The 27540-nt window shown below is 44.2% G+C and overlaps 1 protein-coding gene across 5 annotated transcripts; it reads right to left on the minus strand.

Moving 5' to 3' along the window:
* Positions 1 to 3947: 3947 nt before the first annotated feature.
* Positions 3948 to 20428, minus strand: LOC110510059 (choline-phosphate cytidylyltransferase B-like). Of its 5 annotated transcripts, none has more exons than XM_036968071.1 (11): positions 20177 to 20428; positions 19558 to 19678; positions 17443 to 17482; positions 9603 to 9773; positions 8710 to 8809; positions 8137 to 8253; positions 7866 to 8017; positions 5669 to 5747; positions 5377 to 5519; positions 5016 to 5204; positions 3948 to 4778 (listed from the first exon to the last, which is right to left on the minus strand). In XM_036968071.1, the coding sequence occupies exons 4-11, from the start codon at positions 9681 to 9683 to the stop codon at positions 4542 to 4544; spliced, it is 1098 nt and encodes a 365-aa protein (XP_036823966.1). In that variant the 5' UTR covers positions 9684 to 9773; positions 17443 to 17482; positions 19558 to 19678; positions 20177 to 20428; the 3' UTR covers positions 3948 to 4541. The 5 variants fall into 5 exon arrangements, with proteins under 5 accessions (XP_036823966.1, XP_036823965.1, XP_036823968.1 ...); XM_036968070.1 differs by having other exon boundaries at positions 17184 to 17482; positions 20177 to 20421; XM_036968073.1 differs by lacking the exon at positions 19558 to 19678 and having other exon boundaries at positions 20177 to 20421.
* Positions 20429 to 27540: the final 7112 nt, after the last annotated feature.

The raw sequence follows: 27540 nt of genomic DNA on the forward strand, positions 1-27540 counted from the left end.
AAATGGTCCACCACCCAAAGGACATCCAGCCAACTTGACACAACTGTGGTAAGCATTGGAGTCAACATGCTCCAGCATCCCATGTGTTTGTCTCTGACCTCCAGGCCCTGTCCAGTGAGTCCTTTGAGCATCTCCCGGTCTTCAACAAGTCAGCGTGGAGACACTACCAGACCGGCCCTGAGCCAGATGACTGGAGCAACCTGTCCTACAGTGACAATATACTGTGTAAAACTAGAAGATTGGTTTGTCATGTTATGGCAGTATGCAATGGATTTCAGTAGATAAAGGGATGATCCAGTTAGTATGTATGTGTGTGTGACTGTTACTCAGGATGCTAGTAGGTCAGTAATTGAAAGCTTGATATTGCAATATGGTACTGTAAATTTATAAGAGATTATAATCACATTGGATGCTTAAGAAATGCGTAGGGCAGTATCAGAATACTTTGAGACATATCCTACTTTCAATTACTTTTTAAAAAATTGTACCAAAGTCCTCAAATTAAATTGATTTAGGAAATTTGAGTAGGTCAAATACTCTCAGAAAGGATTGTTTTGTATTTAATATTTAATAGAAACTACTTATGTCATAAAACTGTTTTTTTACTGTATACAGTGCATTCGGAAAGTATTCAGACACCTTTAATTATTCCACAACTTTATTCTAAAATTGACTAAATCCATTTTTTTCCTCATCAATCTACACACAATACCCCATAATGACAAAGCGAAAACAGGTTTTTAGAAATGTTTGCAAATTTATAAAATATAAAAACAGAAATACCTTATTTACATAAGCATTCAGACCCTTTTCTATGAGACTCAAAATTGAGCTCAAGTGCATCCTGTTTTCATTGATCATCCTTGAGATGTTTCTACAACTTGATTGGAGTCCACCTGTGGTAAATTCAATTGATTGAACCTGATCTGGAAAGGCACACACCTGCCGATTTAAGGTCCCACAGTTGACAGTGCATGTCAGAGTAAAAACCAAGCCATGAGGTCAAAGGAACTGTTCGTAGAGCTCCGAGACAGGATTGTGTCGAGGCACAGATCTGGGGAAGGGTACCAAAACATTTCTGTAGCACTGAATGTCCCTAAGAACACAGTGGCCTCCATCATTGGGGCAGTATTGTGTAGCTTGGATGAAAGGTGCCCAGAGGTGCCCAGAGTAAACGGCCTGCTCCTCAGTCCCAGTTGATAATATATGCATATTATTATTAGTATTGGATAGAAAACACTCTAAAGTTTCTAAAACTGTTTGAATGATGTCTGTGAGTATAACAGAACTCATATGGCAGGCAAAAACCTGAGAAGAAATTCAAACAGGAAGTGGGAAATCTGAAGTTGGTCGATTTTCAACCCAGCCCCTATTGAATACACAGTGGGATATTGGCTATGTTGCACTTCCTAAGGCTTCCACTAGATGTCAACCGTCTTTAGAAACTTGAATTACGCTTCTACTGTGTTGTGGAGCCGGATGGGAGCTCTTTGAGTCAGTGGTCTGGCAGAGAGCCAGGTCCTGGTCACACGCATTTCACATGAGAGCGACCTGCGTTCCATTGCTTCTCTACAGACATAGGAATTCTCCTGCTGAAACGTTATTGAAGATTTATGATAACAACATCCTAAAGATTGATTCTATACTTAGTTTGACAAGTTTCTTCGACCTGTAATATAACTTTTTGAAGTTTCCGTCCGACGTTCGGCTGGACCTGCACGAGCGTTTGGATTTGTGTACTAAAAGCGCTAACAAAAGTAGCTACTTGGACATAAATAACGGACATTATCGAACAAATCAAGCATTTATTGTAGAACTAGGATTCCTGGGAGTGCATTCTGATGAAGATTGTCAAAGGTAAGGGATTATTTATAATGTTCTGATTTCTGTTGACTCTAACATGACGGATAATTGTCTTTTTTTTCTGAGTGCCGTCTCAGAATATTGCATGGTTTGCTTTTTCCGTAAAGTTTTTTTGAAATCTGACGCAGCGTTTGCATTAAGGAGAGATATATCTATATTTACATGTCTAACAATTGTATTTATCGACATTTATAATTAGTATTTCTGTAAAATGATGTGGCTCTCTGCAATATCACCGGATGTTTTTGGAACTAGTGAACGTAACGCGCCAATGTATACTGAAATTGTTTTATATAAATATGAACTTTATCAAACAAAACATACATGTATTGTGCAACATGAAGTCCTATGAGTGTCATCTGATGAAGATCATCAAAGGTTAGTGATTCATTTTATATCTATTTGTGCTTTTTGTGACTCCTCTCTTTGGCTGGAAAAATGGCTGAATTTTTCTGTGAGTTGGTGGTGACCTAACATAATCGTTTGTGGTGCTTTCGCTGTAAAGCCTATTTGAAATCGGACACTGTGGTGGGATTAACAACAAGATTACCTTTAAAACGGTATCAGATACATGTATGTTTGAGGAATTTTAATTATGAGATTTCTGTTGTTTTGAATTTGGCGCCCTGCACTTTCACTGGCTGTTGTCATATCTATCCCGTTAACGGGATTGCAGCCCTAAGAAGTTTTTAAATGGAAGAAGATTGGAAACACCCAGACTCTTCCTAGAGCTGGCCGCCTGGCCAAACTGAGCTATCAGGGGAGAAGGGCCTTGGTCAGGGAGGTGACCCGATAGTCACTCTGACAGAGCTCCAGAGTTCCTCTATGGAGATGGGAGAAACTTCCAGAGGGACAACCATATCTGCAGCACTTCAACAATCAGGCCTTTATGGTAGAGTGGGCAGACGGAAGCCACTCCTCAGTAAAAGGCACATGACAGCCCGCTTGGAGTTTGCCAAAAGGCACCCAAATGACTTTCAGACCATGAGAAACAAGATTCTCTGGTCTGATGAAACCAAGATTGAACTCTTTGGCCTGAATGCCAAGTGTCACATCTGGAGGAAACCTGGCACCATTCTTACAGTGAAGCATGGTGGTGGCAGCATCATGCTGTGGGGATGTTTTTCAGCAGCAGGGACTAGAAAACTAGTCAGTATCGAGGGAAAGATGAACGGATCAAAGTACAGAGAGATCGTTGATGAAAACCTGCTCCAGAGCGCTCATGACCTTAGACTGGGGCAAAAGTTCACCTTCCAACAGGACAATGACCCCAAGCACACAGCCAAGACAACGTAGGAGTGGCTTCAGGACAAGTCTCTGAATGTCCTTGAGTGGCCCAGCCAAAGCCCGAACTTGAACCTGATCGAACATCTCTGCAGAGACCTGAAAATAGCTGTGAAGCAACACTCCCCATCCAACTTGACAGCTTGAGAGGATCTGCAGAAAGAATGGGAGAAACTCCCCAAATATAGGTGTGCCAAGCTTGTAGCGTCATACCCAAGAAGACTCGCTGTGATCGCTGCCAAAGGTGCTTCAACAAATTACTGAGTAAAGTATCTGAATACTTATGTAAATGTGATATTTCAGTTTTAAATTGTTTATACATTTGCAAAAACGTCAACAACAAAAAACTGGATTCAAGCCATTTTAGAATATGGCTGTAACGTAACCAAATGTGGTAAAAGTCAAGGGGTTTGAACACTTTCCGAATGCACTGTATCATAGACAACTGAACACACATTTAAGCATGTTGCTAAAATAAAGCCAGGTTTAGACAGTGAAATAGTGGTATTAGTTGTATGTATTTGTGTGGTTCAGGAATCAGAAGTGAGAATGGAGTTTCAACAGTGCATTCAGTTACCTTACGACCTACACAATAAAATAACAAAAATATGGTAGACTGTGGGCGAAATTTTACACACACACACAGTGCACAAAGTAACCATGTACAGGTAACTGACAAAATAAAGGAAACACCAACATAGTCTTTTACTCTGGCGTTGGGCCACCACAAGCCACCAGAACAGCTTCAATGCACCTTGGCATAGATTCTACAAGTGTCTGGAACTCTATCGGAGGGATGTGACACCATTCCTCCATGAGAAATTCCATCATTTGGTGTTTTGTTGATGGTGGCGGAAAATTGGCTCAGGCACCGCTCCAGAATCTCCCATAAGTGTTCAATTGGTTTGAGATCAGATGACTGAGACACACCCACACACCATTTAAACCCTCTATGCTACTTTGAGTCTCCTCTTTCAAAGTCACTGAAATCTTTTCTTCTAGCCATGTTAGCCAACATAATGGGCAACTGGGAATTTTTATACATGACCCTAAGAATGATGGGATGCTAATTGTTTAATATACACAGGAACCACACCTGTGTGGAAGCACCTGCTTTCAATATACTTTGTATCCCTCATTTACTCAAATGTTTCCTTTATTTTGGCAGTTACATCTACAAAGTCAAAAATCTGAATCTATCTTTGTCTATGTTTGAAATACACATGATTATTGACACATTCAAAATAGTTACAGCTGACAGAAGCATGTCTTTGAGGATGTAAAGACCAAGCTTCCCTTGTCCTGTATCTCTCATTTAGTCAAGTGTTTCTTCAAGTGTTTCCTTTATTTCGGCAGTTACCTGTACACTGAGTGTTTGAGGGACAGTGCTGTCTCTATTTCTCGTCGTCATCCCCCTCACTCATGCTGCTGAGGGAAGTTGAGGGATGGGCAGAGGCACCCTTGGGGTAGGTGGCGGAGGAACGAGGAGAACGAGGGGATTGAGAGGAGGGAGGCGATGGGGAGCGCCCTCTGGTGGGGCTGCTGCTGGGGGAGCCACGGGGCGAGGCGACGGGCGATGCGTAGGGTGACAGAGCCTGGAGCATGCGTCCACTTTTCTCCTGGATCACATGCTGCTCACAGAGAGGGAGAGAGGGGGAGAGAGAGGAAGAGAGGGAAAGACAGGGGGAGAGACAGCATGATATGTTTTGTTATTGTTTGTCAACTGAGCGTTTTTTTCCTAAACTACTTGTTCATATTGTCTAGTCACTTACTTTGAGGAATGGGATCATTACTAACCATCTTCCCCTATTGACCTTTCATGCTTCCTAACATAGTATCTATCTATTGTGGGCTAAAGATAAACTTACCCACGCTCCACCTGGACCAAAAGACTCCAGGAAATTACTAATGAACTCCCGGGACTTCTCCTCCCACTTGTGGATGAGGTCTTGGCTCTTCTCTTCCACCGAGTGCACAAAGTGCTTGGACTTCTCCTCTACTGTCTTTACCGTCTCCTTCATACGATCCACCTGGTTTTGAAGACGGATTTTCTTCTCCTGCACAAGTTAGACATGCGGTTGGCTGTAGGGAATCAGCTAAAGATGGTCTAGTGTTTATCAACCACCAATACTGAAACAACCATTCATCTTCCTCAAATGCAAGCTAATGTAACAGATGTTTATTCCAACTTCATTCATTGTTCTATGGTAATTATGATTTCATTCTTACCCTGATGAAGCTAACGTTGAGGTCACTGGCTGTGTAGCCTCTCTGCAGGTTACGTCGGACATAGAGGTCGTAGTCTCTCACTATCCTGGTGATGAGGTCAGATGTAGAGATGCCGTCTGTCCTCTGTGTGGCCACGAACATCCCTGAAACCCAACAGAGAGAACAGTGCTCAATCACAGTCAAGATGACACAGGTAGTGACAAATAGTAGGCTGTAACTCAGCAAACACACACAGATACAATCTCCATTGGCTACAGGTTAATATCTGTTTCAGAGCAGATCAGTTAGTTACCTGCTTCCTTGATGTGTTTGTAGACATCCTCTGATCCAGCAGACGTGTATGGGATATCATCATGCGCTACAAAGTCAATCTGGGGAAATCACAGGATAGCATTAAGGTGATTTTATAACAGAAAAAAGGGACATGCTCTATATCAGATTTTAAGGCTGATTGTTAGTAATATTGAGTAATGTACAGCAATGGTCTCCAACCCTTTTCAGTTACTGTACCACCAAGTACATTTTGCTCTGCCCAGAGAACCCTTGAAGTACCCCCTCATTTACATTTTACCAGTAAGCTTATGGTCTCATGAGTCTTCTCAAGTACCCCCTGTGGGTAGGTCCTAGTACCCGCTGTGGATAGGTCCTAGTACCCGCTGTGGATAGGTCCTAGTACCTGCTGTGGATAGGTCCTAGTACCCCCTGTGGATAAGTCCTAGTACCCCTGTGGATAGGTCCTAGTAACCCTGTGGATAGGTCCTAGTACCCCCTGTGGATAGGGCCTAGTACCCCCTGTGGATAGGTCCTAGTACCCCCTGTGGATAGGTCCTAGTACCCCCTGTGGATAAGTCCTAGTACCCCCTGTGGATAAGTCCTAGTACCCCTGTGGATAGGTCCTAGTAACCCTGTGGATAGGTCCTAGTACCCCCTGTGGATAGGGCTTAGTACCCCCTGTGGATAGGTCCTAGTACCCCCTGTGGATAGGTCCTAGTAACCCTGTGGATAGGTCCTAGTAACCCTGTGGATAGGGCCTAGTACCCCCTGTGGATAGGTCCTAGTACCTGCTGTGGATAGGTCCTAGTACCCCCTGTGGATAAGTCCTAGTAACCCTGTGGATAGGTCCTAGTAACCCTGTGGATAGGGCCTAGTACCCCCTGTGGATAGGGCCTAGTACCCCCTGTGGATAGGTCCTAGTACCTGCTGTGGATAGGTCCTAGTACCCCCTGTGGATAAGTCCTAGTACCCCTGTGGATAGGTCCTAGTAACCCTGTGGATAGGTCCTAGTACCCCCTGTGGATAGGTCCTAGTACCCCCTGTGGATAGGGCCTAGTACCCCCTGTGGATAGGTCCTAGTACCCCCTGTGGATAGGGCCTAGTACCCCCTGTGGATAGGTCCTAGTACCCCCTGTGGATAGGTCCTAGTACCCCCTGTGGATAGGTCCTAGTAACCCTGTGGATAGGGCCTAGTACCCCCTGTGGATAGGGCCTAGTACCCCCTGTGGATAGGGCCTAGTACCCCCTGTGGATATGGCCTAGTACCCCCTGTGGATAGGTCCTGGTACTCCTGTGGATAGGTCCTAGTACCCCCTGTGGATAGGTCCTGGTACCCCTGTGGATAGGTCCTGGTACCCCCTGTGGATAGGGCCTAGTACCCCCTGTGGATAGGGCCTAGTACCCCCTGTGGATAGGGCCTAGTACCCCCTGTGGATAGGGCCTAGTACCCCCTGTGGATAGGGCCTAGTACCCCCTGTGGATAGGGCCTGGTACCCCTGTGGATAGGTCCTGGTACCCCCTGTGGATAGGGCCTAGTACCCCCTGTGGATAGGGCCTAGTACCCCCTGTGGATAGGGCCTAGTACCCCCTGTGGATAGGGCCTAGTACCCCCTGTGGATAGGGCCTAGTACCCCCTGTGGATAGGGCCTAGTACCCCCTGTGGATAGGTCCTAGTACCCCCTGTGGATAGGGCCTAGTACCCCCTGTGGATAGGGCCTAGTACCCCCTGTGGATAGGGCCTAGTACCCGCTGTGGATAGGGCCTAGTACCCACTGTGGATAGGGCCTAGTACCCCCTGTGGATAGGGCCTAGTACCCCCTGTGGATAGGGCCTAGTACCCCCTGTGGATAGGGCCTAGTACCCCCTGTGGATAGGTCCTGGTACTCCTGTGGATAGGTCCTAGTACCCCCTGTGGATAGGTCCTAGTACCCCCTGTGGATAGGGCCTAGTACCCCCTGTGGATAGGTCCTAGTACCCCCTGTGGATAGGGCCTAGTACCCCCTGTGGATAGGGCCTAGTACCCCCTGTGGATAGGGCCTAGTACCCCCTGTGGATAGGGCCTAGTACCCCCTGTGGATAGGGCCTAGTACCCGCTGTGGATAGGGCCTAGTACCCACTGTGGATAGGGCCTAGTGCCCCCTATGGATAGGGCCTAGTACCCCTGGTTGAGAAACACTGATGTACAGTATATGTGACCCTTGTCCAGAAGTGCTGACCTTATGTATCTTCAGGAAGTCAGGGCTGAGGGTCCAGGGAGCGTCCCGTACCACCTCATCCACATAGCGACAGTGTATCAGGGCTTCGTAGCGCTCAGACTCTGTCATCACCGTGTAGCCCTTATACCGGTGTGTGAGTTCATCACTGCAGACTTCGAGGACAGACACACAAAAACCTAATTTACACCTTGTGCCGCTAAAATGTGAGTTTTGTGATCTGATCAATATGATCCAATCGCTGTCTGTGATCTATTTTAAAGGCACTATTTACCTCCCACTATGAGATGTGTGTTGGGGAACAGGTTCTTGGCTTGCATCAGAGCGCGAGCATGTCCAGAGTGGAAGAGGTCAAAGATCCCATCAGCATAGACTCGGACCGGCCGGATTGCTATAACAAATGAAAAATGCTAATTTGATCTGTCGCTCTCCACGTTCTCCCAGTCTCCATCCCTCCCTCTGTTGACTGCCTCTTACCTCTGCTTATCCTTTTTCCCAGGTAGCCTAGCGGTTAAGAGCATTGGGCATGTAACCAAAAGGTTGCTGGTTTGAATCCCTGAGCCGGCAAGGTGTGAAAATCTGCCATTCTGCCCTTAAGGCAGTTAACACCCAACAACAACTGGGTGCCAATGACATCGATTAAGGCAGCCCCCCTCACCTCTCTGATTCAGAGGATTTGGGTTAAATGCAACGTTCAGTTGTGCAACTGAGTAGGTCTCCTCTTTCGCTTGTCATTCCTCACTAATCCTAGCAGGAGTGATCAAACTGGTGGTCACACTGACCTCTGATTAGTCTGACTCACCTGTGACTGGTCTGACCTGGTAAGACCACAGAGTAGATGACTGACCTGGTGTGCCTCTCTTGGCTTGGGCGATGGTCAGCTTTTCATGAGGGACCTCCGACTCATATCCTGCTTCCTTGGCAAATAATGCTGGCTCTCTCAGCCTCTGAGATGGAACAGAAAGCGTTACTGATGTAGGATTTTAATTTGATCGCTCTGAGAATTTTAGTACCCCTGTGGATAGGGCCTAACACAGCAGGAAATGCAAACTGGTAGTGTATTCGAGGTTAAAAAGGCTTCTAAATTTTGTCATTTCCACTTTAAAATGTCCGACTTTGCCCTAACGAAAAATGGATCAACCTCTACATAAAATATTCCATTAATTATAATCCACATAATAATTCACATTTCATGTTGCTGCAGGGTTATTTTCCTGTTGTAGCAAACTGTCTCAAATTAAGATCCTACGTCTGTAACTGACCTCGTGGAAAGGGATGTCTGTACATAAGTAAAGGCGTGTATATTCACAGTTCTGGAAATCATCAGGGCTTTAATAAGCGTTTGAATATATAAAGGATTTCTGGCTTCATGCGTGTTTTCCTCTGCATGTGAGAGCTAGTGGGTGGGAGTGTATATGGTTATTAGGAATTATCTGTAGAGTTGTCAGTACACTTTGAACCCTGAACTGTTTGAAATATGCCCATGATTTGAGAAAAGACTAACAAAGGGTTTTAAAAAATCTATGTTAATGTTTAAGAATTATTTCATTGACTGTAGAGATCAATTTACCATTCAAAGAGCTAGACCATTCCCATAATGCTTTAACATTTACAGTGAAAATATCATAACATTTATTGAGGAATAATTTGTAGCCGCCTATGTTATACAAGTACATTATGGGCTACATTTGTATTTTCAACTATTTGATATGCCACCTCTCGGTAGTCTGACTGACTCACCTTGCGGGGTCCCCCCGTGCTTTGCTGTTGGGGCTTCTGTGACCCCCTGGTGGCTCTGGAGCCGCGTCTCCTTCCCACCATGCTGGATGATCTGTTGCCCTGTTTACCTGTCGACTGGTACCTCGTCAACCTGGTCGTCCTCCAACCCTGTCAGTGTTACACTTCTGCAATCTGTGAGGGAGTTTTAAAGTTTGCATGTTGCTGGCTGGTCTGACCCCGGTGACACAAATCTAACGTGCAAAGTTCAAGCCAAGTTGGTAAGAGTATTAGGGCACTTCAGGCCTCTTTCATCAGCCCTGTAGAAGACACAGGGTGGATCAGGAGTTCCCCGTGTAGGTCTAAACAGACCTTTACAATCGGACTGTCCTCTTATTTTTTGACGTAGGCCTAGCTTCTATGTTAATGTCCTCATTCTGTTATCTGCCTTATTATTGGCTCATCCATTTGAAATAGATGTTTAACTTTGTCTCATGGAATAATGTAATTTTATTTTTAACATGGTATTTCCTACTTTCATTCATAGAAATTGCTCTTAAATATGATCTGACTGAGGCAACCTCTTGACCCAAACATAATAGTGGGACAAGTTGTTCATGAGGCAGCCTCAAGGTGCCTATCTATCAACTCCACTGATTATGCAATGTTTAGTGAAACCTCATTCACTCAAACAACGTCATTAACTGGCCATGCGACACACCTTTGATCGTAAATCCACTTTATCAAGATTCCCAATTCACCTCAAGCATAAGGGCACTATGCACTATGCCCTTATGCCTGAATCAGCAGCACATGGAGAAAACAGGTTTTATTAGCCCACTGAGCTACAGGCCATAGCACAAGGAGCTAACAAGTCTTCAGGCAAGGTTAATCATGACATTTTTACATTTTAGTCAATTAGCAGATGTTCTTACCTAGAGCGACTTACAGTACTGAGTTCATACAGTGTGGCTCAGTTGGTAGAGCATGGTGCTTTCGCCAGGGTTATGGGTTTGATTCCCAATGCTGGACCAGTATATGCACTCACTACTGTAAGTTGCTCTGGACAAGAGATTCTGCTAAAATGTAAATACAGTTCATACTTTATTTTTTCTTCTCCATACTGGTCCACCATGGGAATCAAACCCACAACCATGGCGTCACAAGTGCCAAGCTCTACCAACTGAGCCACACGGGATTATCATCAGTCATCAAGTAAGCATGGCTCATTGAACCACCTCTGTTTTGACCTCTCCACAACAGTGATGTTGTTGAGGTTGAAGCATGTTAATTATCAGTAAGGCCTCTCAGAAGTTTAAAACTCTGTCTAGGATGGATGGGTATGTAGAATCAGTAGGGGATGTCATGGAGGCAGAACTATCTGTGGGCCTGAGTTCCAGCTCCAGCATACTGTAAGACAGACCATGATTGCATACCCTTTTCCTTGAGGGCTTGAAATTCAGTATTTATGTGATGGACGATAAAATAACTATTGCTGCAAAGTTCAGGCCATATGTATGTGTTATTAGTTAAGCACACCAATCGCTTCACATTGTTTGAATTAAATGTGCCAGTTCCAAGTGTAAATATTGTCTCCCTCCATTGAAGTTTCAGACCAGTGGAGGGCAGTAGAGTACTAGTCTACAGCTGTGTAAGAAGCAATGCCTTTGGAAAGTATGGCGCCAGCTGGCAATTGGAAACACAAATATACAAGACTGGTTGAATGTAGACTGTTTGAATGTAGACTGGTTGAATGTAGACTGGTTTAACATTAACTGAAATATTGAGACCTCAGAAAAGACATGGATAATGAAACCAAGCATCTAGTAGGTCCTGACCATTGATGCTGGTCCCTGCTGCTGCTGCTGACATGACCAGGTTGTCAGTCAGTCTTGGTGGGTCTGGTCTGTGGGAGTGACATCACCCCAGTGGACACCTGTTCTGTAGGGGGGGGATGTGGGGTGGGATCCTTTTATCTGCTCTATTGGGTTGGGAGGCCCTGAGAGGGAAGAATGGGGGGTGTCAAACAGCTGCGTGTCTCTCCTTGATTAATAGATGGCTTATGGGGGACAGACAGTACTGGGGCTGCTGAGCCTGGATCAAATGGGACAAGTGCTCTGGTCCTCATTATCTGACTGGTCGCCCTGTGTTAGTTCAGTGTCCTCAGTAAAGCGTTTGGTGGTGTTATCAGATCAAAACAGATTAGATAACTGAACACTGTCCATCTTTTCCAGCTTTCTCAATTAACAGCTTAGCGCTCAAATCAACAAATGATGGTTAACTTAACAGCCGGGCCGTTTAGCTAGATTATAAATGTTCTACTAGCTTATCCAATTAAACACAACTGTTCAAGGTTATCAAATGAACAGTGAGATGATCCTATTGGCCTTATCCTCCCCAGAGTCCCCTCCATACCCCTCCATGGCCCTCCATAACCCTCCCTCTATGCCATAGTCAGGGAGAGGCAGTGACGACAGGACCTTTCTTGAGAAATGTGAAACTAGACAGCGCCCAGCTCTCAACAATGGTACTCATATTTCGGCCAGCCTTGTTCACGGTATGGCTTAATGGCTCCTGGGCAAGGGGATCTGTCCCTCAGGACCAATGTGTGATTGTAGAGAGGGAGATGTTGTTGAAGGAGATGCTAGGCTTCAGACAGACTGTAGTTCCCTGTGGCCTGTTTGCCATTTGACAGGCTGTCAGAGTAGCATTAGGTCTGTACTTCTGAAGATGGTAGTATGGGTAATCCACTTCCAACCATTAACCACATGAATCATTTTTATCGTATGGTAGGGTATAGAGGGATTTCCATGTGTTGAAGGAACGATGAGTAGAAGGGAGGGTTTGTATGTGATTTTGTGGCTACATGCATCCATATCAAATCATATCAAGTCAAATGTTATTGGTCACATACACGTGGTTAGCAGATGTTATTGTGAGTGTAGCGAAATTCCACAATAAATGCCTAATACACACAAATCTAAGTAATGGAATAAGAATATATAAATATAAATCTATGGATGAGCAATAACAGAGCGGCATAGGCTAAGATGCAATAGATAGTATAGAATACAGTATATACATATGAGATGAGTAATGCAAGATATGCAAACATTATTAAAGTGTCTAGTGTTCCGTTTGTTAAAGTGGCAAATTATGTCAAGCCTGTATGTAGCCAGCAGCCTCTCTGTGCTAGTGATGGCTGTTTAACAGCCTGATGGCCTTGAGCTTGAAGCTGTTTTTCAGTCTCTCCGTCCCAGCTTTAATGCACCTGTACTGACCTCGCCTTCTGGATGGTAGCAGGGTGAACAGGCAGTGGCTCGGGTGGTTGTTGTCCTTGATGATCTTTAAGGCCTACCTGTGACATCAGGTGCTGTAGGTGTCCTGGAGGGCAGATAGTTTGCCCCGTTGATGCGTTGTGCAGATCGCACCACCCTCTGGAGAGCCCTGCGGTTGTGGGCGGTGCAGTTGCCATACCAGGCTGTGATACAACCCGACAGGATGCTCACAATTGTGCATCTGTAGAAGTTTGTGAGGGTTTTAGGTGACAAGGCAAATTTATTCAGCCTCCTGAGGTTGAAGAGGCGCTGTTGCGCCTTCTTCACCACACTGTCTGTGTGGGTGGACCATTCCATTTTGTCCTTGATGTGTATGCCTAGGAACTTAAAACTTTCCACCTCTCCACTGCTGTTCCTTCGATGTGGACAGGGGGGTGCTCCCTCTGCTGTTTCCTGAAGTCCACGATCATCTCTTTTGTTTTGTTGATGTTGAGTGAGAGGTTATTTTCCTGACACCACACTAGGAGAGCCCTCACCTCCTCCCTATAGGCTGTCTCGTCGTTGTTGGTAATCAAGCCCACTACTGTTGTGTTGTCTGCAAACTTGATGACTGAGTTGGAGGTGTGCATGGCCACGCAGTCATGTGTGAACAGGGAGTACAGGAGAGGGCTGAGCACGCACCCTTGTGGGCCCCCAGTGTTGAGTATCAGCGAAGTGGAGATGTTGTTTCCTACCTTCCCCACCTGGGGGCGACCCATCAGGAAGTCCAGGACCAAGTTGCACAGGGTGGGGTTGAGACCCAGGACCTCACATTGATGATGAGCTTGTAGGGTGCTATGGTGTTGAATGCTGAGCTATAGTCAATGAACAGCATTCTTACATAGGTGTTCGTCTTGTCCAGATGGGATAGGGCAGTTTGCAGTGTGTTGGCGATTCAATCGTCTGTGGACCTATTGGGGCGGTAAGCAAGTTTAAGTGGGTCTAGGGTGACAGGGAAGGTGAAGGTGATATGATCCTTGACAAGTCTCTCAAAGCCCTTCATGATGACAGAAGTGAGTGCTACAGGGGGATAGCCATTTAGTTCAGTTACCTTTGCATATGATTGTGGCAGTGCATAGGTAGCCACATTTTCTGTCCTAAATGCATGCAGGCATAAGTGTGGGTAGTGTGGAAGTAGTGAACCTGTATGTTTGTAGCACAGGAGGCTGGTGGCGCCTTAATTGGGGAGGACGGGCTCGCGGTAATTGCTGGAGCAAATTTGGTTGAATCTTATCAAATACAGTGCATTCGTAAAATATTCAGACACTGACTTTTTGGCAAAACTGTTTTGGTGACGACATGATTCCATATGTGTTATTTCATAGTTTTGACCATTATTCTACAACGTTGAAAATATTACAAATAAAGAAAAACCCTTGAATGAGTAGGTGTTCTAAAACTTTTGACCGGTAGTGTACATATACTATTTGACAGCCACAAGGCACCCATATCTCAGAGAAAGAGCATTAGTTCCATTACATTGCAGTAGTAAAATATCATGTGTGTCTCAGTGTTTGTTTTAAAATTGAGAGAATAGGGTCGGCTCAAGCATGTCTAGCTTCTGTTCAGGCAGTGGTTTTCTTCTAAGGCCTGGCGCCCCCTCCCCCAAACCCTTGTGGAGTTTTTGAGTTGAAGTACCATTTTTATTTCTAGCTTTCAAATATACAAATTCTCCTCTTTTCCTCTCCCCTTCAACCCCTCCCCCGGTCCTTAGTGTACAAGAAAAAGTAGTGCACTATGTTTTCTGTCAATATACCTGGTAAAATAATGGTTCATAAACAACTGTAAAGGGGGGGCTATAAAATCTGTGAATTATATATATTTACCCAAATTATGTTTTCTCAGTTTTATTTTTCCTGTTTTTGGATTTGTGCTAGTTTTTCACTCTCAAAATTACAATTGTTCATAGAGAAAAAGGGAAATTGGATGTTCTGAGTCTATGTCAATGATTAAATCACATCAGAAGACCATTTTCTTTACGTCTGGAAGAAAAATAACAAATTGCGCATCTGGACCTTTATTTGCACATCTAGCAAGTGATGAATGTCCATCTAATGTTTGTTTTTTAACCTTTATTTAACCAGGCAAGTCAGTTAAGAACACATTCTTATTTTCAATGACGGCCTAGGAACAGTGGATTAACTGCCTGTTCAGGGGCAGAACGACAGATTTGTACCTTGTCAGCTCGGGGATATGAACTTGAAACCTTTCGGTTACTAGTCCAATGCTTACTAGGCTACCCTGCCGCCCCAATGTGCAGGTTTAGGGATGGTTCTGTACTGCTGCTGCTCATGTCATGGCAAAGTAAGCTAATAACAAATAATATATACAAATTATATACTCACTCATGATATACTTCTGCCAGGTAAGTCTACTTAATTTAACATTTAATTTAGAAGGTTTTGGTAAAAGTATTTCTGTCAACCCACAAGACTGTTATCACGTCAACTGGCTACACATTTCTGTCAACCCACAAGACTGTTATCACATCAACTGGCTACACATTTCTGTCAACCCACAAGACTGTTATCACATCAACTGGCTGGCTACACACAGAGTGATAAATAAATGTGCGCCACACAGATAGACAGGGGCAATATTGCTGGACATTAATTGGAAGATATTGTGTTAAGTTTGGCTTTTTAAGCCAATAGTGGCTAACCAAGGGTGGGAGAGTGTCAATTTTGTGTTGATTAGTTAGTAGCTGGGAGCTTGTGGTTGTCTGATCTTTGGGAGATTTGTTTATGTTAGTCTGCGGTGGAAAACGTGAAAAATTGCTTGTACTTTTAGCATTTTTTGGCGAGCTAATCATATGTGGGCTCAAAGCTACTGGTAGCTGGCGATCCACCTGTTGGAGACCAGCTGCTCTTAAGCATGCCAATGATGTTGGCATGCAGGGCAGCAGATATCACAATTACATTCTATTGTTGATGGTGAACCAGATCTTTCCACAGTGTTTAAACCAACATGGGTCCCTACTTTTATTAATGGTGGTTCCACTTGCTTCTTGGAAACAGGTTAAATAGTAACCTGCCATCTGAGTGAATTGAATGGCCTCTTGGCACTGAAATGTTCCCCAATGAGATGGCCTACTTCAGAAGGCCAAAGGTTTGTTTAGTAAGGCCCAGAATACAACACAAACAGCAATGATTATTGAGGCATTATGACCCTGCTCGTATTTCTACTTAGAAAACGTTCAGTGTGACACAATTAGCACCTCGGGCCAGGCTTAATCAACCCTCTCTGACCCAGCAACACAAAGATGTTGAACTAGCCGACTGCCGGATTAGATACGAGAGCCATCCAGGAGCTAACTCTGTGCTGCAGCACAAAGCCAAAAACATACAGCCAAGCAAGACCATCACACCACCTGTATCTACTTCATCACCACCACAGGCTGTATGTACCCTGATGTCTCCAGTGATCCAGAATTGGGCTTTATCTGGTGGTAACCTAGGTCTAGGACCCTGGTTGAGTGTAAGAGCGTTAGACCAGTAACCAAAAGGTTGCTGGTTTGAATCCCTGAGCTGACTAGGTGAAAAATCTGTTGATGTGCCATTGAGCAAGGCACATAACCCAAATTACTCCTGTGAGTCCCTCTGGACTTAAATGTAAATGCAATCCCTCCATGGTAATGTGGGTCAGTTATTTCTCCCCAAAGAGGGCAGTGTAGTGAGGTTTAATGAAGTTAAGTTTATGACTAATGGCTCTGTGCCACTGGACTGTGGAACACTGTGAGAAGTCTGACTTCTGACCTCTTGGCCACTGGCCACCAGCCACAGAGTTAAATTAGACCCAGTATCTGTCCGTGGACCTGCCTCTGTTTGAAAATGTGGAGCATGCCTATGGCAATAACTCACCCAGGGCTGGGACAGGGGGAGGCAGGGGTGGAGGTGTGTGGAGGAGAGATATGATCTGAGTAAAATTTTTCCCAAGCACATGTTCGTCTGCACTCCCAAATTATGTACTCTCTGTTGTCAGAACCACAAAACGTGTCGTTTGATATTTCAGGAACAAGACATAATGGGAGAGGTGCATGCATTGTGACGGGGGATACTGGAAAATCACGTTGCCAGTATGCATTTGATATGGCATGGCTACACAGGAATGGGGTCAGACTCATTAAGGATTGGGCTGTGGCTTAATGGGACTAAATTAAATGAGGGTTATTGGATAGTGCTGGTGGTTGTATGGTATGAGGTGGATGTATAGGTTATACCACATTGTTAGGAGGTGGAGTGATGTCTGTGTGTGTTTCTAATGTGTTGGGGTATGCACCAGGCAGTACCCTCATTGTCAAGATGTTTGTTGCGTAGATGACAGGCCCGGCCAGGGGAAGGGTATGTTTGGGATGAGGTAGGTCTTGATTTTCAAAGGTTTCATGTCCAGAATGCTGGCCTCGCTGCCTGCTGAAGTGATTTCAGGCGGTTGTATTAAATAAGAGGTGGTATTTCTGGGGACTTAAGGGTGCAGAACAGGGTGAGTCTCAGTTCTATGATCCCAACACTGAGGCATGCCCTTCCCGGCCTCCAGGCCTGGTTACTGACCTTCAAGTGACATCAGAATGACATGGTCACAGAGGCTGAGCTGTAAATTAGACAGGAAGAGAGCGAGAGAGTGGGATATAGAGGGGGGAGAGAAGAGAGAGAGAGAGGGAGGAGAGAAGAGAGGGGGAGATAGAGAGGGGAGGGGAAGAGAGCGAGGGGGAGACCGAGGGATAGAGAATTAGACATCATGTTCAGGGAAAATGTTTAAGGATATCACTGATTTGAAATAAACTAATTATTACAACTGACATAGAGAAAAGCAAGGAGAGAAAAGCTGACCGTAGCAATTTAGTCAAAGCATGAATTTTGGTATAGTTTATAAATATTTAGGAACAACACAATGTATATAGTTTGATGACCACAGCATACAGCAGGGATCATCAACTACTGTCGATTCAGGCGCGGGACAATTTTTTTCTTGAGCGGCTGGTCAGGGGGCCGGAACATAATTACAAATCATTGTAGACTGCAAAGAACCCCAAACAGAAATAATATTTGATGAAAACATAACAATTTCAAACCTTGCTTCCAGGTGTAAAATTTTTAAATATGTTTGCTCAGAAAACTTGGGGGAAGGGGGGGCAAATTGAGTCACCCGCAGGGCATATTCGGTCCACGGGCAGCCAGTTGGGGAACCCTGGCCTACAGTATGTAAGTGTCTATGAATATCCCATGCTTTGGAGACAATGGCATTCAGTTTCTCCATTGGATATTTGTGTGAGTGTTGAGTATATCTGTGTGTGCTCCTTGAGTGGTCTGAACAGAGATTGACTTCATCACTACTTGTATTTGTGAGAAGTATTGACATATCGAATGCACCAAGCTGTCTGTTTAAACTATTAGCACACAGCTCAGAGACAAGTGGTGGAAAAAGTACTCAACTGTCATACCCGTGTAAATAGAAAATGACTCAAGTGTCAGGGAAAATGTATGGAGTAAAAAGTACATTATTTTCTTTCGGAATGTAGTAAAGTAAGAGTTATATATAAAATATAAATAGTAAAATAGTAAATAGTAAAATAAAGTACAGATACCCCAAAAAGTACTTAAGTAGTACTTGCAAGTATTTTTACTTAAGTACTTTACACCACTATCAGAGACACCTGCGTACCTGCCACCAGAGGTCTCTTCACAGTCCACAAGTCAAGAACAGACTATGGGAGGTGCACAGTAGTACACAGAGGTGACGTTGCAAGGGTTATGTGACACGTGTAGAAGCTAACCTCATAGCGTCCTATGTTTTGATTGGCTTGAAATGTGTCTGTTGGCTTGCGTTTAAAGTCGAGCCCCTCCAACCTCCACCCTGGGGAGCATTCCTAGGCCATGGTCAAACTACTTGTCTTTCACTGACACCGCCACCCCAGTCCCTCAGCTGTCAGTCCTGTCAAAACACTGTCTCACCCTTTGGCCCCGGGGTCAAAGGTTAATGAGCTCTGTGACAAACTCAACACAGAGAACAGCACTCAGAAATCTAGGCCTAGATTCAATCAGATCAGGTGTTAACAGGCGATAGCAGACACCCGCATAGCGGATGTTTTGGCAGTGTTAGAGGTGGAACTGTTTTACAGCCGTCAAATCGGTGAGCAGCTGCTCTTGAGATCATTGTCAGGAAGCCATAGCCGTGTTAGAAGTTCAGAATGAAAAACTGTGTTATCTAGAAATAATTACGCTCAAGTAAACAAGGCTGCATTGGATTTCTGTTAATGTGACTCTATGAAGCCAATGGCAATGTCCGCTGTAGCTATAATGCCAGGAACCGCTTGTGGATTTGACAGCTCTAACGCAGTTCCACCCCAGACACCGCCAAAACAACTGCTATGCGGATGTCAGCTAAAGCAGATCTAATTAAATAGAGACCTTAATAAGACAAGTGGAACTGTAGCCTTGTAGTCATCACTGCTCTCTCATCACTGCTTATTCATTAGGGGATAGAGATGTCTTTAGTAATCTCTCTGTTTCCTCTCCTTCTCTCTTTCTCACTCTCGCTATCTCTCAATTCAATTCAAGGGCCTTTATTGGCATGGGAAACACATGTTTACATCGCCAAAGCATATGACAAACAATAAACAAAAGTGAAAAAAACAATCAAAAATTAACAGTAAACATTACACTCACAAAAGTTTCTCTCTCCCTCTGTTTGTCTATCCATCTTTTTCTCTCATTCATTCTGTCTCTCTCTCATTCTCTTTCTTCTTGGTCTCTAAATATCACCTCTGCCCAGCACCATGTGGCCATCCTAAGAAGGTGTGGAGACCACAGTCAGTAAACCATGAATGAGAGAGCTGTGTGGAGTATGTAGCTAAGCTGTTCCTGTAGACAAGCAGAACAATCAGGAGTAATGAAAAACTGCTCCTGTAGACAAGCAGAACAATCAGGAGTAATGACAAACTGTTCCTGTAGACAGGCAGAACAATCAGGAGTAATGACAAACTGTTCCTGTAGACAGGCAGAACAATCAGGAGTAATGACAAACTGTTCCTGTAGACAGGCAGAACAATCAGGAGTAATGACAAACTGTTCCTGTAGACAGGCAGAACAATCAGGAGTAATGACAAACTGTTCCTGTAGACAGGCAGAACAATCAGGAGTAATGACAAACTGTTCCTGTAGACAGGCAGAACAATCAGGAGTAATGACAAACTGTTCCTGTAGACAGGCAGAACAATCAGGAGTAATGCCAAACTGTTCCTGTAGACAGGCAGAACAATCAGGAGTAATCAGAATAATTACTCACAGCTCTGCTTCAGTGGTCTCCCACCACCGGAGAAGTCTTCTAGGACAGTGTTCAGTGACTGTGCTCTGAGGTGATAATAACGGTGCTAAGTCAACCCACCTGTTGGAACAGCAACAGTCACACAGATCATTCAGTTCTTTTCATGACCCCAGACCACAGCCACTTATTACAAGTTGAGTAGAGCTCCACCAGATCCCCATGCAGACTGTTTGATTAACTCTAGGTTGATCATGATGAATTTAGATTGGAATCTGCCTCTTTATTTATGGAGATTGTATTTTTGCAGTTGTTTCCCCTCTGATCTCTTTAAGCTGAGTCTCATGACCCCTGCCATTATGACCATTCATATCCAATCACCTAACCTCAGAATCCAAGCTGACCTTGCGAGGAGGAATGACAAGCAGAGCGATAGGGCTGTTCTGGCATTAGATAAGGCCTCTTCTCCCTCCCTCAGCTTATAAAAGGGGACCCATAAGCCGTTCTGTGGAGTCGAGCTTCACACAGAAATAGCCGCACTGTGTCCTTGTCTCAGGTGGAGCTGGGGACGAGGGGTGAGTTTGGGGTTGGGCTTGCTGTTGACAGGACGCAGAGCTACAGCATCTCCGTTTGCATGCCCCAGATTAGCGCCCTTATTTCTGAACCACAGGACCATGTCACCCACCTGTCCACATCCCTCTACTGCAGAGGTCACCCCCACATACACACACACACCATGACACATGCTAATCACATACACACACACACCATGACACATGCTAATCATATACACACACACACACCATGACACATGCTAATCACATACACACACACACCATGATACATGCTAATCACATACACACACACACCATGATACATGCTAATCACATACACACACACACCATGACACATGCTAATCACATACACACACACACACCATGACACATGCTAATCACATACACACACACACACCATGACACATGCTAATCACATACACACACACACACCATGACACATGCTAATCACATACACACACACACACACCATGACACATGCTAATCACATACACACACACACACCATGACACATGCTAATCACATACACACACACACACCATGACACATGCTAATCACATACACACACACACCATGACACATGCTAATCACATACACACACACACACATAATACACATGCTGTACGTAAATACATTCAAATTACAGTCTACACATACACTTCTCTACCTGCCCTACCACTTACATACTGTACTACGTGTCATACAGCTGAATATGAGCTGCCCAGTCCGTTGTCTTATTTGTCTTATGCTCTTAGAAAAAAAAGTGCTAGAACCTAAAAGGGTTCTTCAGCTGTCCCCATTGGAGAACCCTTTGAAGAACCCTTTTTGGTTCCAGGTAGAACCCTTTTGGGTTCCATGTAGACCCCTTTCCACAGAGGGTTCTACCTGGAACCCAAAAGAGTTCTACCTGGAACCAAAAATTGTTCTACCTGGAACCAAAAAGTGTTATCCTATGGAGACAGCAGAATAACCTTTTTGGAACCCTTTTTTCTAAGAGTGAAGGTTGCGGCCCATTCTATGATTGTAACCAATAACCCTCGGATACAACTGCATAGTTCTCTGCTGCCCACAAGTTGCTGTGGTAAAAATGAACCAGTACAAAATTAAGTTATGTGAATTTACCACACAGTTGGAGTTCCCATCATCATAAGCCTCTCTCTCTCTCTCTCTCTCTCCCCCTTCTCTCTCTCTCCTTTCTCTCTCTCTCTCTCTCCCTCTCTCCCCTTCTCTACCTCTCTTACTCTCTCTCCTCTCGCCATTCCTCATATCTGTTTGTGTGTCTCTCTCACTTATTGCAGCTGTTAGGGCAGAGAGGGGGTAGAGAGGGGGCCCTGTCTGCCACACAAGCGTTTCCTGATTAGCAGTCATTAGTGGTTATTATGACTCCGCCTGTGTGTGGATCTCAAGTCCCATTTAAATGCTGTTTATAACCCTCTCACTGAATTATCCTCCATTTAAAGGAAATCATAGTGGCTTACTCTGATGCAGTGATGAATTACTGAATAAAAGTTCTAATTAAATGTGTTTTTTTCCTGAGGTTGTCAGGAATTCTGGCAGCAAGTCTCTCTTAGCAGCTGTTAGAGTTCGTCACAGTGCACACCATTTCCTAGTTTCAAGCAGATACAGAGAAGTTGGGAAGTTAACTGTGTGTGTATGTGCGTGCATGCATGATTGTGTTACGCTGTGCCTGTGTGTTGTTCAGACCCCTCATGGACAACTTAACTAAAATGCAGTTGTTTTAACCCCTGCGACACACAACCCAAACGGCACCATCTGTTAAACCCCCACTTTATCACAGGCCCATTACCCGTTCATACAGAGTGATGTGTAAACATTTTGGAATTCCTCCATCCAATTAAGAGAGCCGTTTGCAAACCAGTGGATTGGGTTTCCTCTGCATTTACAGCACTGATAATGGAGACAGCTCTAAATGTCCACTAATTAGCCAGAGAATTAGAGACATCTGGGAGATAAACGCTGTAGCCCACTGAATGTGGCCTGGTACACAGCAGAACACGTCACACTGCACAGATCTACAGTATTACAGGACACTCATAAACCACAGACAAATCATGTTCAGGGACAGAAGTTTGTCTTGACCCATACGACCTGATCTTGTGACCTAACCCATGTGATCTGATCATGTGACCTTATCATGTGATCTGACCCATGTGATCTGATCAGGATAAACTCCTAACCCATATCGAGGAGTCTACAAGGAAGACTAATGAAGCTCTCGTCAAATATCTGAGCTTTCCCACTATCCTCATCTCCCTTTACAGTACATGTAAAACATTTACAAAAATAAGTTGAATTTGAAAAATACTTTTAACATTGTAGAACCAATTTTATTTCTGTAAACTTATGTTTACAATTTTTATTTAAAAAATAAAGACAAATGGCTTGGCCAAAAATGATTGGCACCTGGAGCTGGTACTTGGTTACACAGCCTTTGGCCAAGATAACTGCACGGTGCCCTCCACTAACTGCTGTTTTCTGCTCTTGCCATAGGTTACGGACGCTATTCAGATCTGAACTCTTCATTGGCTACTCCAGAAAAGTCCCGTGTTTATTCTTGAACCATTCCAGGGTGCATTTGATGTGTGTTTGGGGTTGTTGTCCTGCTGGAAGATCAACAACCTTCAACGCTGGAAGATCGACAACCTTTCAGAAGTCTCTAAAACCTGACCCTTGGCAACACAGTGACTAGGGTCGAATTTCAATGACAGACACTTTAGGCATCTCACGGCCTACGTCACTACTCTAAAATACTAAACAGTATCTACTTTAGCAAGATGTAGATTATGGAGGTTGTTTGTAATGAGTGGCTAGGTTGCATCAACTACCTTCAATAAAATCACTACAAAGGTTTTTTCCTGTAAACTTTGGTTTCGAAATGTGACGTTCTGGCAAAAATGTCTCGTGATTTGTTAGGAGAGTCCCGGGATTTATTGTCTTCCCTTTATCGACGTAGGTAGTGGCATAGTTCCTCTATGCCAAAAGAGTCCATCATTGAAACCGTACCCTAGTCACTGCTTTTGCCTAGGGTTGGGTTTACGAGACTACACAGTTTTATCAAATGTAAACTTGCTGCATAATCCAATGTCTATTTGTCACGCCCTGATCTGTTTCACCTGTCTTTGTGCTTGTCTCCACCCCCCTCCAGGTGTCGCCCATCTTCCCCATTATCCCCTGTGTATTTATACCTGTGTTCTCTGTTTGTCTGTTGCCAGTTTGTTTTGTTTCGTCAAGCATACCAGCGGTTTTACCTCTGCTCCTGTCTCTTGTTTGTGCCTGCTTTCTAGTTTTCCCGTTTTTTATCTTTCTGCCCGCCCTGACCCTGAGCCTGCCATCCTGTACCTTTGCCCCACTACTCTGGATTACCAACCTCTGCCTGACCTGACCCTGAGCCTGTCTGCTGTCCTGTACCTTCGCCCCACGACTCTGGATTATCGACCTTTGCCTGCTTTGACCTGTCGTTTGCCTGCCCCTGTTGCTGTAATAAACATTGTTACTTCGACAGTCTGCATTTGGGTCTTACTTGAAACGTGATTCTATTGATACATCCATTATTACTTTGTTCACAATAACAAGATCACACATTACAGATCTGCTCACGGCACCCCCTTGAGAATATAAATGATTCATGTTTAGCCCAATATGGTAAAGCACCCTTAATGAGAGTCTAGTTTGAACAAATACATTGTGGAAAACAGAACAAAACACCTTATACACCTCCTAACCTAGGCCTGACTTGTCCTAACCCCTCCCAAGCCAATAACCCAGGGCCACCTGTCTTGTAATAAAGACGTCCTCTTAGCAATAGAAGACTGGACAAATACAGGGGTCTGTTTATGTTTTATAGATGGGGGAAAGTAAAGATGGGGAGTTGAGGCTAACATGGCTACAGATAAGAAATGGCCATTGTTTGTTTAGAGTCCTGTCCAAACAGAGGCATTAATGAATTGAGAGGTGGAGAGTCCTGGACACCTCACTACTGTCCTCATTAGCAGGCTTACATTCTCAGGGGGCAAAGGCAAATATACATTTACACATTCACTCCCCAGTCTGGCCCAGCGTCACTAGCAGAAATAACAGTGTTGCACAAAGACCTGGTATTTACCCTGCTTTAATGGAGGTTGCCATGGCGTTTCACAAATCATTGTAATTATGCTCACCATGCGGGTCACCCATGGTAACCGGCTGGTGGAAGGGTAGGATGGGGGGGGTTGACTGGAGAGGAGGGAAAGTGATAATCTGTGATAAATAATAGGTTGAATTGCTGAATATAAAGCCCTTGATTAACCAGAAAATGTAAAAGAGGGCTTATTATTTAGGCTTACTCTTCATCGGTTAGGGCCAGGGTGGGAGAGGGCTTATTCTTTAGGCTTACTCTTCATCGGTTAGGGCCAGGGTGGGAGAGGGCTGACCAAAGGAATACCAAGGGACAGAGAGATACAGTATATAGAGAGATGAGCAACAAAGAGAGACAGGTTGGCTGCTTTGAATGCTGAGCCCTTGTAGCCTTGCTCTGTTTTGTTAAATTACCTGGAATTCATTGCAGAGGTGTCTGTGTTCATTGGATTAGAAATTGACTGGTATAATTATGTAATTGGTAGAGCTTTATCCTCGAAATAAGCTGTCAGCTGGTGGAATTGATTTATTTCCCTTCCCCACTTCTCTGACATCCTCATTTCCAACCATAATAACTGACTAAATTACACTGTATAGACTGCAGTGCCATCATATGGCATCTTTCCATTTAAGTGTTGCCTGTATAGTAGTCATTAAGCCTTCCCAAGAAAAACAACCATATCAAATGTCTATATACCCACAGCCTGGACTTAGAGTTGAGTTTAGTTACCATTTTCTAGCATAAGGGACGTGTGAGTCCGTTATTGAAGGCAGTGGGATTGTAAGCTAGTGTTCAGACATCGGACATTGTAGGAGATGACCCAGGTCAAATGAATGGGAGAGAAACCTGCCACATTGCACGAGAGTTGAGGGGATCATCATTAAATACGATCGAGAGATTCATTCCTCGTTTCATTTCATTCACATGGCACTGACTTCTCCTCTGTTGAGTAATTTGCCTCAATAAATATTTTAAAAAGGACAAATATTGCCCAGATCAATTTGTGTTTGTTCCGCTGGTTAACCATGAAAGGTGCATGCTGCTACAGCCATACCTGGCTAGGAATAGTGATTCATTAGTTGTGGTAGTGAGTGGGAGTGTCATACCAGTGTGACTTTAGCTCATTTTGCCAGGGGAAAGGCAGGTGCCAATTAGATCTGAGTAAAGGTTCTTCTATACATGCACTTCTATTGTAAAGTGTATTATGAAACCCCCATCACAGGACGAACAGCCCCACTCCCCCTTGCCCTGCCCACTATCCTGATGGACTAAAATTGCTCCAAGTAGACGGGATTGATTCAATGGTTTCTACTGATTTTGAAAGAAACCTCTGGTTTATAATGATACTATTCAAGCTGTTACAATGGATACTGATTTGAGATAGACAGTTGAGAGCAACAGAGTGAGGGGGGGGGGGGGGGGGAGAGAGGGTGGGGAGAGAGAGAGAGAGAGACGGAGTGAGAGAGAGCGTGAGAGAGCGCGGGAGAGAGAGACTGATTTGGGGACTTGTCATGGGGTTGTTGAGCTGCATGTTTGTCCAAGAGGACTGAGGTTTTGTGGACAGTAACTGTCCCCCTCATCTTTTTATTGTTCTCCCGCCTATATCTCCCCCTATTTCATTTCCCCCTCACTTTTCCCTTTTCTTCCTCAGTTGTATTGACAGTTTCCTATTTTCTCCAGTTCAAATTGCAGCATGTTAATTCTCCCACAAATTACAGCAATAGCAGGTATCTCTCTGTGATACTTTATAGAGGGGAGCAATCAGGGATAATTGAGTGCCTTTCAGATGGAGCCCAGCACATTCACTCCATTCAGATGGAGCCCAGCACATTCACTCCATTTCAAAGAGGATCCATTTATGGCCTAATCGCTCTTTAAGCACTGAATTTCTGGAACACAAATGATTTTGCTTAAGTGTATTTGGGAATCATAGTCTTTTGAGGATGGATAATAGAAATCAAATCCCTTTCACGAGAGCTGACATTTCTACATTTTCCAATTGAAATTAATTTCAAAAATTTAGCATGAATATCTTCAAATTGCTGACAATTATACCTTTTCAATGGGAACAAATTACGCGTAACAAAAAGTGGAGACATCAACTGGTGCTTCAGTTAAATGGCTTTGTTTCCCAATTCCCTGCTTTTCCTTATTTTCCTTATAAAGATGTACATACAGTATATTCACTCAGAGGGCGACCTGCTTTGTGGATTACTTTCCATTCTCATTTTTGCCCATTAAATTAACTTAAATTGTTTATTTTTGTTAAGCTTCAACAAACCTGTTTAGGATTTTTGTTTCTCTACGGCAGCTGCAGACATAACTGTTGATGTGATTACAATGGAAGTTGTGGGGCCAGAATCATGCTGCTTGACCTCTAGTCAACAATTGATTTTAGGATGCAAAGCATTCTCTTCAAACTATTAGACTGCATACCAATGTGGACTGAATAATGCTTTCGCTCTTGGCCATTGTGTTGGTAAACAGTTTACAACATGGATGTGATGGTGTAATGGGAATGCATCCATGTGGGTGTGTAGGGTTCAATAAATTCCCTGGTTGTCCCGAAATCCTGTTTGGTAGTCCCAAAATCCTGTTTGGTAGTCCCGAAATCCTGTTTGGTAGTCCCAAAATCCTGTTTGGTAGTCCCAAAATCCTGTTTGGTAGTCCCGAAATCC

This window comes from Oncorhynchus mykiss, chromosome Y (assembly GCF_013265735.2).
Source record: "Oncorhynchus mykiss isolate Arlee chromosome Y, USDA_OmykA_1.1, whole genome shotgun sequence".
Lineage (NCBI taxonomy): Eukaryota > Metazoa > Chordata > Actinopteri > Salmoniformes > Salmonidae > Oncorhynchus > Oncorhynchus mykiss.

What these genes read in the sequence shown, in the direction of transcription:
- LOC110510059 (XM_036968071.1), bottom strand. Translation starts at nt 9,683, where the DNA reads ATGGTGGGAAGGAGACGCGGCTCCAGAGCCACCAGGGGGTCACAGAAG. An exon ending in ACTTCCTGAAGATACATAAG is followed by an intron (nt 5,748 to 7,865) that starts GTCAGCACTTCT and finishes TGATTTCCCCAG; the next exon opens with ATTGACTTTGTAGCGCATGA. An exon ending in TTGGTCCAGGTGGAGCGTGG is followed by an intron (nt 4,779 to 5,015) that starts GTAAGTTTATCT and finishes CTCTGTGAGCAG; the next exon opens with CATGTGATCCAGGAGAAAAG.